Source organism: Mobula birostris, chromosome 25, assembly GCF_030028105.1.
Source record: "Mobula birostris isolate sMobBir1 chromosome 25, sMobBir1.hap1, whole genome shotgun sequence".
Taxonomy (NCBI): domain Eukaryota; kingdom Metazoa; phylum Chordata; class Chondrichthyes; order Myliobatiformes; family Myliobatidae; genus Mobula; species Mobula birostris.
The window spans coordinates 50,501,565-50,517,949 of NC_092394.1; the positions used below are offsets into that span (position 1 = coordinate 50,501,565).

Sequence of the window (16,385 nt, forward strand, 5' to 3'; positions counted from 1 at the left end):
ACCTAGTTTAACATCTCATCCAGCACATTCTCAGTCATTTTTGAAGTGGTAATCACAATAATGTTTTTATTGCCTGTAGTGGGTCTTTAACGGTTAATTTTTGATTTTCTTGACCCCAATTGAACCTTGCTAAATTTAACAAAATTTGACATATTGTCATCAAGGTTCATAATGTATCATAGGACAAAGAAATTTACAGCACATTACAGGTCCTTTGGCCCACAGTATTGTGCCGACCATGTAACCTACTCCAGAAACTCAGAATCAGAATCAGGTTTATTATCACCAGCATGTGATATGAAATTTGTTAACTTAGCAGCAGCAGTTCAATGCAATACATCATCTAGCAGAGAGAAAAATAATAATAATAAATAAAATAAAATAAAACATAATAATAAATAAACAAGTAAATCAGTTACATATATTGAATAGATAAAAAATGTGCAAAAACAGAAATAATGTGCATTAGAAAAAAAGTGAGGTAGTGTCCAAAGCAATGTCCATTTAGGAATCGGATGGCAGAGAGGAAGAAGCTGTTCCTGAATCACTGAATGTGTGCCTTCAGTCTTCTGTACCTCCTACCTGATGGTAACAGTGAGAAAAGGGCATGCCCTGGGTGCTGGAGGTCCTTAATAATGGACGCTGCCTTTCTGAGACACCGCTCCCTAAAGATGTCCTGGGTACTTTGTAGGCTAGTGCCCAAGATGGAGCTGACTAGATTTACAACCTTCTGCAGTTTCTTTCAGTCCTGTGCAGTAGTCCCGCCATACCAGACATGATGCAGCCTGTCGGGATGCTCTCCATGTTACAACTAAAGAAGTTTTTGAGTGCATTTGTCGACATTCCAAACCTCTTCAAATTCCTAATAAAGTATAGCTGCTGTCTTGCCTTCTTTATAACTACACTGATATGTTGAGATCAAGTTAGATCCTCAGAGATCTTGACATCAGGAACTTGAAGCTGCTCACTCTCTCCACTTCTGATCCCTCTATGAGGATTGGTATGTGTTCCTTCATCTTACCCTTCCTGAAGTCCACAATCAGCTCTTTCATTTTACTGACGTTGAGTGTCAGGTTGTTGCTGCGGCACCACTCCACTAGTTGGCATATCTCACTCCTGTACGCCCTCTCAACACCACCTGAGATTCTACCAACAATGGTTGTATTGTCAGCAAATTTATAGATGGTATTTGAGCTATGCCTGACCACACAGTCATGTGTATATAGGGAGTAGAGCAGTGGGCTAAGCACACACCCCTGAGGTGCGCCAATGTTGATCGTCAGTGAGGAGGATATGTAATCGCCTATCCGCACAGACTGTGGTCTTCCGGTTAGGAAGTTGAGGATCCAATTGCAGAAGGAGGTACAGAGGCCTCCCTCTGTCTAGACGGCCTAGAATTTCCCTAGCGCTTAGCCCTCTATTTTTCTAAGCTCCATGTACCTATCTAAGAGGCTCTTAAAGGACCTTATTGTATCCACCTCCACCACCGCCACTGGCAGTACATTCCACGCACCCACCACTCTCTGTGTGAAAAACTTACCCTGACGTCCCCTTGGTAACTATTTCCAAGCACCTTAAATCTATTCCCCCTCATGTTAGCAATTTCAGTCCTGGGAAAAAGCCTCTGGCTATCCACATGATCAATGCCCCTCATCATCTTATACACCTTGATCAGGTCACTTCATCCTCCATTGCTCCAAGGAGAAAAGGCCAAGTACACTCAACCTATTCTCATAAGGTATGCCCTCGAATCCAGGTAACATTCTTGTAAATCTTGGATCATGTAGTAAGTTAAAGCTCCACAGTTCAGCAAAATCATAATGACAATATTGTATCAATGCACAGATGTCCTGTGACTTATTCCTTCGAAGAAGTGAGGAAAAGAGGTTTGCCATTTAGTTCTCAGAGACATTTCTTTACTCATAACAATATTAATCATTGGAAATCTCTGCCCCGATGGATATTTGGTCAATTATTTCCTTCACTATTTGTAATTAATAGATTCCTTTTGGTTATTAAAAGTTTAGCACATCACAGGGATAGGTTGGAAGAGTGGTGTAGATGTACGGTTGGGCCATGATCTTATTGAACTGTAGAGCTCAGGGGCACATATTGCCTCCTCTTGATCCTGTTTCTTTCAGCCAAGTGTTCCAATAAAAGTGCTATAAATGGATTAACTCAAATCATTCTGGTCAGTGAATTGAAAAAAACATATCATTCTCAATAACAAAACCGAACCTCAAGTCTTTAAATCCTTCCTATCTGAGCAAGATCCATGTTTACCGATACTTCAATTTTCGGTGTAGGATTGATCCAATAATCTTTTTAATCGGATGGTCTCTTTCAATATGGTTTCGACTTTAAATGTCCTGAGTGTTTCACGGCAAATCTTAGTAATTATGCATTTAAAGGTAACTATTGCTCTAAACACTTGTATATGATAAGGTATTTGACCGCTAGTCCACGTTACTAAAGGCTCTTTCTACCCTCCCTCCTTCCAGACCCCCCCCCCCCCAAATGCTCACGGTTATGTTTAGGTACTGTACTGTAATTAGAGCTAACTTGGTTTATGACTTTATGGTACAAAATTCAAGTTTACTGATCCAATCATGCTGAAATCCGTGTCTTTTCCAATGATTCCACCCAGCATGGTTAGTCTGGTCTTAGTACAAAAACTTGGGCCTCTATCTCTTTTTAGTTTACCATTATTGGGTTGTGTTGGGCAGCTCTCGGCCTCCTCATCAGCTATTGAAGTCTACAGGAGAGTAAACCCTTCCGTTTACAATTCTACTTGCCCCTTGTACTTTGACTCCGATTCCTAGGTGGACACTGAACCCTTGAGCACTACCTCACTTTTCTCACTTTTAGAATGTATATTATTTCTGTTTTAGTGTTCGATTTTTAATCTATTCAATATACGTATACTGTAATTGATTACTTATTATTTTTTTCTCTCTGCTATATTATGTATTGCATTGAACTGCTGTTGCCAAGTTCACAAATTTCAGGACACACGCCGGTGATAATAAACCTGATTCCGACTCCCATTCCATCTCTCTCCTGTTTTCCAGCTGAGTTACTGGAATTTCCAGAAGGGGGAGGGGTGGGGCAGGGGTAGTGGCGGAGCTCATGGAGCCACTGAGGACCCCTCGCATTTGGATGAGCTTGTGCACGAAGCGAGTCACTCCATAATGTTACTAGAGACATCACAGTGTTGGTGTGTGGTCAGTTAATCAATTAGACTGAATATTTAATCTGCAGTTTGGGTATTTAACATCTGGTTTTTAAACACTTATCTGTAACTTTGGAACTTGAACGCTTGCATCTAGGTTTGCTGGTGTTCCTCTGGGGGTTAATTCTGCTATTAAACATAACACGGGAGGGCACAGTTTTGAGGTGCTTGGAAGCAGGTACAGAAGAGATGTCAGGGGTAAGTTTTTTTTTACGCAGAGAGTGGTGACTTCATGGAATGGGATGCCGGTGGTGGTGGTGGAGGCGGATACAATAGGGTCTTTTAAGAGACTCTTGGATAGGTACATGGAGCTAAGAATATATATGTTATAAGAATATATGGGTAACCCTAGGCAATTTCTAAGGTTCGGCACAGCATTGTGGGCCAATGGGCCTGTATTGTGCTGTAGGTTTTCTACGTTCCAAAACAGAGCTAAGCTCAGAATTTTTGAACAAATCCACTTCAGAAGTTTGCATTCTCATTTAGGAAGTCCAATGTTTGAAAATTGTATCATCTCATTGCAACAAAAATAGCTGAGTATTTATTTGTAAAAAACATTATCTTGCTGGCAAGGCACTGAATCATTCTTGCATATTAGTATAAAATGAATTATATTAAAGATTACCAATCAGCACTAAGAAACAAAAAGCGATGATTTGACAGAACTGTATCCTATATAATTCCTGTCCTCTGGTCTGAAGTAGCCTGCTGCTTATTACTTGAAATATGCCTGTTAGTATGCAAAGTTGGCCATTACCAATACATTCAGTCCATAGAATTGATAAAGGATGTTGATTAAATTCTTTACTTTTCCAATTTTGTTCTTTATTTGTTATTTTGCAGGACATGGAAGGAAATTATTTGATGCCAGAGGATGTGGAACTTGAGTGTGTAAGGTATTGTGTAGTTTATGATGGGCACACAAACTCATCGAATACAGAAGGTAAATATACAATCAGAAATTATTGCTATAAAAATAAAATGGAGATGTACTAATAGTAGTGAGATAAATATTCATTGTGAACATTGGTGAAAAATAGAGTTATAATCTGAATAACTGTAGCCTCTCCACTATAGACTAAATAGCTTCAGTGTAATTAACATCATGGCTGCTTGTCACATTGAGTCCAAATTCAGTTCCATTCCTCCACCGAATGCTCACAGTTTGTGTGTGGATACACGTGTACGTGTGCTCGTGTATTCAAGATTGTTTAATGTCATTTCCTTTACACAAATGTAAAGATGGCAAGATATCACTGGCAAGACACGGAGATATTTTGCAGGAAGCAAACAAAACTGCCAACTATTCTATTAATTGACCCAGCTGGTGGCGTAGTGGCATCAATGTAGTGGCTTCAGGACGAAAGGTCCCGAGTTCAAATCCAGCCGGCTCCCCTGCACACTTTTCATCCGTGCTGGGTTACGAGCTGGTGATCTCTTTGGAAACTCACCCGGCAGAAGGCAATGGCAAACCACTGCTGTAACTTGCCTCGTACGCGGTCCCCCACTACGTCAGAGAGGTGTGGAGGGAAATCGTCTGCTAACCGGAGAAACTCTGGATGCAACGTACCTTTCCTTTCCTATTCTATTAATTACACTTTTTCTGCCCTATGATCATTGCAATCCACGGCCTGTAATTTCTCTTTGGGTGATGCGATTTTGAACTGCCTGTTCCACCTGGCAGCTTTGCAGTATCCTGTAGGATTCAGTGACCTGGACTCTTGAGAATGCAGGCATAACCATGGCAGTCATTGCTGGAGTGGACTTGTGGCCGGATTGAAGCTTTGGGTGGATTGAAGCGGTGGTGCTCAGCCCACTCTGAAAACAAACCAATGTTTAGCTACTTTAAGTACTGAGCCAGATTAAATAGGTCAAGGTGTTGAGGCTGAGGGTGAAGGATAAGTCATGGTTCAGCTCACTACTCCAAGAGGTTTTACTCGTCTCAGCACTGAACTAGCTCCCTGGCTCTGGCCTGCAGCCATCAGGCTCCCGGTCAGGCTGCAGCACTGAACTGGCTCCATGGCTGTGGACTCACTTTTGTGACTCTGCAGTTCATGTTCTGTATTATTTGTTTACCTTTTGTTAATGTTTACACAATTCTTTTTTCACATATGGGGTGTTTGACGGTCTTTGTTGTGTGGGCTTTTTTAGTGGTTTCTATTGTGTTTCTTTGTTTTGAGGTTTCTGCAAGAAGATGAAACTCAGTGTTGTATATGGTATGCATACTTTGATAATAAATGTACTTTGAACTTGAACTTTAAAATAAAAGAGAACAAAATAATTGTTACGCCGGATCCAATGCAGCACAAAAACACAAAAGATAAAGAACACAATAATAATAATAATAAATACAATAAATGTAAAAACATAAGACGGCTTATATAGATAGATTGATTATATGTCCATAAAGTGATATGCATGTAAGTGACATGCATACTTCCACTAATGAAAACAGTTTCTCCATATTTACCCTCTATTTATCCCTTATGATCTTCTACACGTCTATTAAATCTCCTCTCAACCTACTTCAAGGAGGGCAATCTTAGCTTCTCCAGTCTATTCTTGAAGCTAAAATTCTTCATCACTGGTACTACTTTAGGATTTCCATAACCTTCCAATAGTGTGGTGAGCACAACTGTATATTCTAGCAGTGCTCTAAAGTGCTTCATTCAACCAAAAATCCCTTCTGTTGTATTCTATGTTTATATACTACATCTATGAGGCCATGGATGCTGCATACGATACTGACTGTTCTTTCAACAACTCCTGCCCCTTTTATGTATGTATACATCCATGCGACTGTTTCTGAACACACTTTGAGGGGTACTGTTTCATCTCTTTCATGTGTTTGTGAAACAGGCATCATCTGTCAGATATTCTGAGGTTAAAATTGGCAAGGATAGCCAATAGATGTGGTGTACTTTTACTTTCAGAGGTTCTTCAATAAGATGCCTGACAAAATTAAAGCACACAGTACTAGGCCAATATACTGATGTTGACTGATGATGATAAATGCAAAAGGTGCAAATGCTTAGTAGGTCAGTGGAAGGAGGAATTATTGCCTCAAGTTAGACTGAGGGTAGTTAACAGGCAGAAAACAAAGAAGAGGGATAAATAGTTGATACTTTGGCTGTAGTTGCAATGACCATCAATAATTTGATGAAGGATTTGTGCAATATCGTCAAAATCCCTCTCTTTTGAAGAAAGTTACAAAATATTCATCAAGAACCTCATACATTTCTGCATCTTTTTGGTCCCTAATGGTAGCTGTTTTATCCATAGTTAGTCATAAACGTAGTGCTGTTTGTGAGCTTATAAAACATCACTAGATTGGTTTTCCTACAGATGCTGCCTGGCCTGCTGCGTTCACCAGCAACTTTGATGTGTGTTGCTTGAATTTCCAGCATCTGCCGAATTCCTGTTGTTTACTAGATTGGTTTTACTTTATTTGCCAGCCACTTTCTGAATCTACTAACTTTTCTTGCAATTTCACTCCCACACATTTGATACCCTTGTGGTTAATCAAGCTTTTAGTTTCTGATATAAACTCCCCTGTTTTGTCTGATCCTATTGTCTATGAACCTTTTCATTCAAGGAAAACTAGGTTTGGTAATCCTATTCTTTATCTTTACTGGGAAAGTGTTTAACATGAACCCCTTGAAAATCCTTCTTAAAAGCCTTCTATTGTCTGAGACTGGTTTATCTACAAGCAGCTGTTTTCAGTTTATTTTCCAAAATCACTCAATCCAGTAAAGTTGTCCTTGCCTTAATTTAGAACTTTACTACTCTTTTATCTTTATTCCTTTTTCCATATCCTCCCTAAAGTATGATCACTATCACAAAAATTCTCTTTCACTGATACTTCTTCCACTTGGCTTGCTTCACAAGACAAGAAAAGTCCACACATCAATCAGCCCATCAACCCAGTCATTCAATATAATCATAGTTGATCTGCTCCAGACCTTAATCCTCCAATCTTTCAAAAACGTATCTAACTTTTCTTCAAAAATAAAAACTGATCTAACCTCCACAATCTTCCAAGGTAGATAATTCCAGAGATTCACCACACACTGTGTGGGGGGGAGGGGTGGAATCCTGCGCATGTCAGTTTTAAATGGCTGACCTCTGATCTTACAAATATGTTTAAGACTCTCCAACTAGTGGAAATATCTCACATCTACCATGAAATATTTCTTCAGTAGCTTACCATTTTCAATAAGATCACCCCTCATTCTTCTAAGTACCAAAGAAACCCTTATTCCCTAAAACCATTTTTCTTTCAAGATGTATTATTTCCCACTTAAATGTAATAAATTCAATTTTCACTCTTTCAAGGTCTCCTTCCATTCTTTAACAACTGTCCTCTGTGTTTACTATGCTGACATTGTGCATTTTTACATCTTGTCCACTATTCCCTTATCTAAATTGTTAAAGTGTATACAAAAGGCAATATTTCAATTGCTAGCCTTGGGTCTATAACTGTCTCTCATTCTACAGTCTTATCGTACAACTACTTACAATAATTCTCTGCTTGCTTCCTTTTGGCCATTTCCTTTCATGTTGCCAATGTCTTCAGTTTTATGAACTTCCGACTTTCTCCAAACTCAACGTTTAGCCATGGGTACATGCACGAGCCCCAGCTATGCCTTCCTTTTCGTTGGCTACGTGGAACAGTCTATGTTACAAGACTTCCCTGGTGATGCTCCCCAGCTCTTTCTGCGCTGCATTGATGACTACATTGGTGCACTTCTTGCACCTATGCCGAGGCTTATCAATTTCATCAATTTTGCTTCAACTTCCATGCTGCCCTTAAATTCACTTGGTCCATTTCTGACAACTCTGTCCCCTCTCTTGATCTCTTCGTCTCCATCTTTGGAGTCACGCTGTCTACTGATATCGTTTATAAACCCGATTCCCATGGTTATCTTGACTATACCTTTTCCTTCCCTGTCTCCTGTAAAAATGCCATTTCATTTTCTCAATTCCTCCATCTCCACTGCACCTGTTCCCAGGATGAAGCATCCCTTTCCAAGACATCAGAGATGTCCTCCTTCTTCAAAGAAGGGGATTTCTCTTCCTCCGCCACTGATGCTGCCCACACCCGCATCTCCACCATTTCCTCGAAATCCACTATCACCCCATCTTCCTGCCACCTTAACGGGGATAGAGTTCCTCTTGTCCTCACCTACCACTTCATGAGCCTCCACATCCAACACATCATTCTCCACAACCTCTGTCATCTTCAACAGAACCGTAGCACCAACACATCATCAACTCCCTCCCACTGTCTGCTTTTCACAGGGGTCATTCCCTCCATGATTTCATTGTCCATTTGTCCCTCCCCACTAATTACCCTCCTGGCACAAATCCCTCCAATCAGAAGAAATGCTATATCTGCCCGTTCACCTCTTCCCTCACCTCCATTCAGGGCCCAAAACACCCCGTCCAGGTGAGACAACATTTCACCTGTGAATCTGTTGGGGTCACCTACTGTATCTGGTACTCCCAATGTGGCCTTTTCTACATTGTTGAGACCCAACATAAATTGGGAAACCAGCTGTTGAGTACCTTCATTCCATCCTCAAAAAGCAGGATTTCCTGGTAACCAACCATTCCCCATTCCCAGATGTCGGTCCATGGCTTCCTCTTTTGCCCTGGTGACACTGCTCTCAGGTTAGAGGAGCAACGCCTCATATTCCATCTAGGTAGCCTTCAACCTGGTGGCATGATCATCGATTTCTCCAATTTCCGGTAATTGGACCCTCAAATCCTAAGAACTTTCTATAGGGGCACAATTGAGAGCATCCTGACCGGCTGCATCACTGCCTGATATGGGAACTGTACTTCCCTCAATTTCTGGGCTCTGCAGAGAGTGGTGCGGACAACCTAGCGCATCTGTGGATGTGAACTTCCAACTATTCAAGACATTTATAGCAACAGGTGCGTAAAAATGGCCCGAAGGATCATAGGGGACCTGAGTCACTCCAACCACAATCTGTTCCAGCTGCTACCATCTGGGAAGTGGTACCACAGCATTAAAACCAGGACCAAAAGACTCTGGGCCAGTTTCTTCCACCTGGCTATCAGACTGATTAATCCACACTGACACAATTGTATTTCTAAGCTATATTGACTGTTCTGTTGTATATCTTACTGTGCATACGATTTATTACAAATTACTATAATTTGCACTTTGCATATTCAGACAGATGTAATGTAAAGATTTTACTCCTCACATATGTGAAGGATGTAAGAAATAAAGTCAATTCAGTTCAATTAAGCTTGCATGCACCACTTGCACTGGCAGCTCATTCCACAATTTCACAGTTCTCTGAGTGAAGGCATTTCTCCTCATATTCCCCTTAAACTTTTCACCTTTCACCCTTAACCCATGATCTCTAGTTGTAGTCCCACCCAACCTCAATGGAAAAAGCCTGCTTGCATTTACCGTATCTATACCCCTCATGATATTCTTCTCAATCTCCTACATTACAGGGGATAAAGTCCTAACCTATTCAATCTTTCCAGACCCAGCAATATCCTTGTAAATTTTTTCTGTATGCTTTCAAACTTATTCACATCTTTCCTGTAGGTAGGTGATGAAAACTGCATTCAGTACTCCAAATCAGGCCTCACTAATATCTTATACAATTTGTTCTATTGAAATCAGTCTTTAAATGTTCTTGTTTAGATTGTTGCTTTCACTTGTCCATAACCTATCTAAACCTCTATTTTCCAAATACGTGGCTGCATTATTTCTCAAAACCATTTCTGGCATTGCATGCTTCCTCGGTGGGCCATAAACATATCCATCAGGTTTCAGAAATTCCTCCCTTTCTTTGTGTTTTTTTTCTAATGCTGTCCCAATTAATATTGAGATCATTCTGTTGCCCCAGTATCAGCAAGCTAGTGTTCTTGCACATCTCTGAAATTACCTTGCAGAATTTCTTCAATATTTTTCCTACTGTTTGGTCACTCATATAATATTCCCAATAGTTATATGTTGGTATCGTTGTTTCTTAACCCTAACCAAATGAATTCTGTATTTGATCTTCTAAGAGTATTCACTCTGACCAGCACTGTCATACCTTCCATTGTTAGTAGTACCATCCTTCCTCTTTTCTCTGATTCCCTTCTTTTCTGAGCTTCTTTTCCTTATCCTAGAATACAGTGCCCAATCCTGATTTTTGTTTTGGTAAGAAATGTTTCATTTATCACCTCCACTTCATTATCCCACAAGGCCATTTGTGCTGCAACTCACCAATATTTGCTTTTATTATGTTTTGTATAATTTCACAAGTGCATTTAACTCTACAGTATATCTTAGCATGCTTCCTCCCCAAACGGTAATATCTTCTGAAGTTCTGTCTTACAATCTTCACATCTGATGCGTCTTATTTCCTGTTAACTGATGCCTAACCCCATGCCAATGTATCTTAAATGTTTCCCGACAGCAGTAACGAATAGCCATAGAAACATAGAAAACCTACAGCACAATACAGGCCCTTCGGCCCACAAAGCTGTGCCGAACATCTCCCTACCTTAACTACCTAGGCTTACCCATAGCGCTCTATTTTTCTAAGCTCCATGTAGCTATCCAGGAGTCTCGTAAAAGACCCTATCATTTCCATCTCTACCACCACCGCTGGCAGCCCATTCCACTCATTCACCATTCTCTGTGTAAAAAAACTTACCCCTGACATTTCCTCTGTACCTGCTTCCAAGCACCTTAAAACTATACCCTCTCATGCTAGCCATTTCAGCCCTGGGGAAAAGCCTCTGACTATCCACACGACCAATGCCTCTCAGTGTACACCTCGATCAGGTTGCCTCTCATCTTCCGTTGCTCCAAGGAGAAAAGGCCGAGTTCACCCAACCTATTCTCATAAGGCGTGCTTCCCAATCCAGGTAACATCCTTGTAAATCTCCTCTGCACCCTTTCTATGGTTTCCACGTCCTTCCTGTAGTAAGGCGACCAGAACTGAGCACAGTACTCCAAGTAGGGTCTGACCAGGGTTCCTGTATAGCTGCAACGTTACCTCTCGGCTCTTGAGCTCAATCCTACGATTGATGAAGGCCAATGCTCCGTATGCCTTCTTAACCACAGAGTCAACCTGCATAGCAGCTTTGAGTGTCCTATGGACTCGGACCCCAAGATCCCTCTGATCCTCCACACTGCTGAGAGTCTTACCATTAATATTATATTCTGCCATCATATTTGACCTACCAAAATGAACCACCTCACACTTATCTGGGTTGAACTCCATCTGCCACTTCTCAGCCCAGTTTTGCATCCTATCAATGTCCCGTTGTAACCTCTGACAGCCCTCCACACTATCCACAACACCCCCAATATTTGTGTCATCAGCAAATTTACTAACCCATCCCTCCACTTCCTCATCCAGTTCATTTATAAAAATCACAAAGAGTAGGGGTCCCAGAACAGATCCCTGAGGCACACCACTGGTCACCAGCCTCCATGCAGAATATGACCTGCCTACAACCACTCTTTGCCTTCTGTGGGCAAGCCAGTTCTGGATCCACAAAGCAATGTCCCCTTGGATTCCATGCCTCCTTACTTTCTCAATAAGCCTTGCATGGGGTACCTTATCAAATGCCTTGCTAAAATCCATATGCACTACATCTACTACTCTACCTTCATCAGTATGTTTCGTCACATCCTCAAAATTTGATCAGGCTCGTCAGGCACGACCTGCCTTTGACAAAGCCATGCTGACTATTCCTAATCATATTATGTCTCTCCAAATGTTCACAAATCCTGCCTCTCAGGATCTTCTCCATCAACTTACCAGCCATTGAAGTAAAACTCACTGGCCTATGGTTTCCTGGGCAATCCCTACTCCCTTTCTTGAATAAGGGAACAACATCCACAACCCTCCAATCCTCCGAAACCTCTCCTGTCCTCATTGATGATGCAAAGATCATTGCCAGAGGCTCAGCAGTCTCCTCCCTTGCTTCCCACAGTAGCCTGGGGTACATCCTGTCCGGTCCCGGTGACTTGTCAAACTTAATGCTTTCCAAAAGCTCCATCTCATCGTCTTCCTTAATATCTACATGCTCAAGCTTCTCAGTCCACTGCAAGTCATCCCTACAATCGCCAAGATCCTTTTCCGTAGTCGTAGTGAATACTCAAGCATAGTATTCATTAAATACCTCTGCTATTTCCTCCGGTTCCATACGCACTTTTTCACTGTCACACTTGATTGGTCCTATTCTCTCACGTCTTATCCTCTTGCTTTTCACATACTTGTAGAATGCCTTGGAGTTTTCCTTAATCCTGTCCGCCAAGGCCTTCTCATGGCCACTTCTGGCTCTCCTCATTTCATTCTTAAGCTCCTTCCTGCTAGCCTTATAATCTGCAATCCTGGGTAGGTCTGTAGTCTAGTGTGGTCTTTGTGTTGTTTTTACGTAGTTCAGTGTAGTTTTTGTATTGTTTCATGTAGCACCATGGTCCTGAAAAATGTTGTCTCATTTTTATTGTGTACTGTACCAGCAGTTATGGTCGAAATGACAATAAAAAGTGACTTGACTTGACTTGACTTGACTTGACTTTCTAGATTCCTATCATTACCTAGTTTTTTGAACCTTTCGTGAGCTCTTCTTTTCTTCTTGACTAGATTTACAACAGCCTTTTTACACCATGGATCTTGTACCCTACCATCCTTTCCATGTCTCATTGGAACATACCTACTCAAAACCCCACGCAAATATCCCCTGAACATTTGCCACATTTCTTCCGTATATTTCCCTAAGAACATCTGTTTCCAATTTATGCTTCCAAGTTCCTGCCTGATGGCCTCATATTTCCCCTTACTCCAATTAAACGTTTTCCTAACTTGTCTGTTCCTATCCCTCGCCAATGCTATGGTAAAGGAGATAGCATTGTGATCACTATCTCCAAAATGCTCTCCCACTGAGAGACCTGATACCTTGACCGGGTTCATTTCCCAATACCAGATCAAGCCTCGCCTCTTGTAGGCTTATCTACATACTTCCTGAGCACACCTAACAAATTCTACCCCATCTAAGTCAGGGGTCCCCAACCTTTTTTGCACCGCGGACCGGTTTAATATTGACAATATTCTTGCGGACCGGCCGACTGGGGGGTGGGGGGTGTTAATCACGACCGGAACACCGGAATATAGGTGATAAATCACCTATATGTCACTTATCAGTGGCTAATACACTCAATTTCATTTCTGAAAGGGTTTACTTAACGAATTTAATATTAAACACACAGCACATATTTTCCTAGCATGAATATAGTGATAAGTCAATTATAAGTCATAAGGGGGTTCCTTATGTCCAGTCTATTTCATAATTTAGTTTTCATTGCAGAAAACTCCGCTTCGCAGAAATATGATGTTGGAAATGGAAGTAACGTTTTCAGCGCCTTCGTGGCTATCTCAGGGTATTCAGCCTTGACTTTGATCCAGAATGCCGGCAGAGATGTTATGTCAAACATACTTTTCAGCCCGTCGTCATTTGCAAGCTCGAGGAGTTGATCTTCTTCCCGCGCTGACATGGATGATTCACCATGGACATTCACAAATGGGTCACGAATCCATTCGTTTGCACATCTTGGGTCATGTGCGGTTGGGAAGTAACACTTGAATTCTGTCGGTAGCGAAGATAGGTGTTCGCGCACCAGCTGTGAGGCTCATTCTCTCCCAAATTCCCAGCTAATGTCGGGAGCATGTCAAATACGCCCCTGTCCACTCGCCGTCCCTACAGTTCCGGTTTGGTTGTGAAAGCAGGCACTTTATCTGCCAACTTGAAGACAGTTGTCATTCTCCCCTGAAGTGTCAAATTGAGTTCATTGAGCAGGTTGAAGATGTCACACAGATAAGCGAGTTTTGCTATCCACTCCTCAACACTAAAGTGTGCTGCCAGTGGTGACTTTTTTCATGAAAGAAATCTCTGTAGCTGCTCTCTTAAATGAAAAACCCTGGCCAGGGCTCTCCCCCTTGATAGCCACCTGACTTCGGTGTGTAAGAGAAGGCGTTTGTGCTCTGCATCCATTTCCTCGCAAAGCTGCTCAAACAGACGTGAGTTAAGGGCTTTTGCTTTGATGTGATTGATAGCTTCAACAACGTCACTCAATATGCTGTTAAGATCAGGTGACATTTTTCGGCTTGGCAGCATTTCCCTGTGTGTGACACAGTGTGTAGACTGGCATTCAGGAGCAACCTCTTTGACTCGGGTAGTGAAACCAGACCCGTTAAGCCGATCCAACAGCTGTGCTTCGATGTCCTCCGCTATGTCATCAATTCTCTTTGAAACTGTGGTAGCCGAAAGAGAAACCTGTGCCGTCTTGTTAGCTGCAGCTTCTCTGAACAGTTCGCGGCACATGTCTTTGGCAGCAGGCAGAATCAATTCTTCACCAACAGTGAAAGGCTTCTTAGCCTTAGCAATACGGCTAGCCACTAAGCACCCAGAGCAGCAGCATTTGTGGAGGTGGTGGCTCTCAGCACTTGCTTCTGTTCCGCTTGCTCACGTTGTTTTCCACTCAGAAAACTCAACAGGTTTGTCTTTAAGTGCAGGGTGCTTGGACTCAAAGTCTAATGAGGCAATGCAGCTTTGAGGGCGTCATTACCTCATTAGACAGCTTGTCTCCACATATCACACACAGGGGTCTTGGAGCGTGCGAGTCACTGGTCGCAATAAAGCCATATTTTATGTAGGATTCGTCGTATTTTCTGTTGAAGGAAGCTTTCTTTTTTTTTGCAGTCTCGGCCTCAGCTGTCTCTGTGTTATCATCATCGTTAGGCCTTTTATGTCCCCCACCATCTCTTCCAAAGAAACTCTCAAGCGACGTTTGTGTTTTACTCATTGAGTAGTAGTTGCAGATTAACGACCGACTGATGACCTCGAGTGGGTAATGACCTCCCTATCCTTTCTGAAACATCTAAAACCTGGCACTTGAGTCCTGCCCCTGCACCATCCAAGTCTCTGTAATGGCCACAACATCATAGCTCCAAGTCCTGATCCACGCTCTAAGCTCATCCGCTTCATTCATAATACTCCTCACATTAAAATAGACACATCTCAAACCATCGGTCTGAGGGCGTCCCTTCTCTATCACCTGCCTATCCTCTCTTTCGCACTGTCTCCAAGCTTTCTCTATTTGTGAGCCAACCTTCCTTTCCTCTGTCACTTCAGTTCAGTTCCCACCCCCCCAACAATTCTAGTTTAAACTCTCCCCAACAGCCTTAGCAAACCTTCCTGTCAGGATATTGGTCCCAATCGGATTCAAGTGCAACCTTTCCTTTTTGTACAGGTCACACCTGCCCCAGAAGAGGTCACAATGATCCAGAAATCTGAATCCCTGCCCCCTGCTCCAATCTCTCAGCCACTCATTTATCCTCCACCTCATTCTATTCCTATACTCACTGTCACGTGGCACAGGCAGTAATCTCGAGATTACTACCTTTGAGGTCCTGCTTCTCAACTTCTTTCCTAACTCTCTGTAGTCTGTTTTCAGGACCCCCTCCCTTTTCCTACCTATGTCATTGGTACCAATATGTACCACGACCTCTGGCTGTCCTCCTTCCCCGTCCAAGATATTGTGGACGCGATCAGAAACATCCCGGACCCTGGCACCTGGGAGGCAAACTACCATCCGTGTTTCTTTCCTGCATCCACAGAATCGCCTGTCTGACCCCCTAAATATAGAGCCCCCTATCACTGCTGCCATCCTCTTCCTTTCCCTACCCTTTTGAGCCACAGGGCCAGACTCTGTGCCAATATTATCCTGAGCCATAATGAGATGCAACTTTCGCACTTTGAAGAAGTCTCTCTTGCTCTGTGCAGCTATGTTTCAGATTTTTCTATCCAAGAAAAAAAAAAACAACTCTTCCATATTTTCAAGATCTAGATTTACACTTAGTGGCCACTTTATTGGGTACCTCCTGTACCTAAACAAGTGCCATCGAGTGTCTGTTCATTATCTTCTGCTGCTGTAGCCCATCCACTTCAAAGTTGGACTTATTGTATGCTCGGAGATGCTCTTCTACACACCACTTTAGTAACACGGTCGCCTTCCTGTCAGCTTGAACTAGTCTGGCCATTCTCCTCTGACCTCTCTCATTAACAAGGCATTTTCACTGCCATTCACTGCATAATTTTTTTT

At 42.2% G+C, this 16,385-nt stretch overlaps 1 protein-coding gene across 2 annotated transcripts in view; it reads left to right on the forward strand.

Annotated features, from left to right (window-relative positions):
* The window catches only part of styxl1 (serine/threonine/tyrosine interacting-like 1), a 46,192-nt gene that overhangs the window by 12,767 nt on the left and 17,040 nt on the right, over positions 1–16,385 (forward strand). For both annotated transcript variants that reach the window (XM_072243160.1, XM_072243161.1), the window contains one exon: positions 4,076–4,175. In XM_072243160.1, coding sequence (XP_072099261.1) covers positions 4,076–4,175 — 100 coding nt within the window. The remainder of the gene's footprint in view (positions 1–4,075; positions 4,176–16,385) is intronic.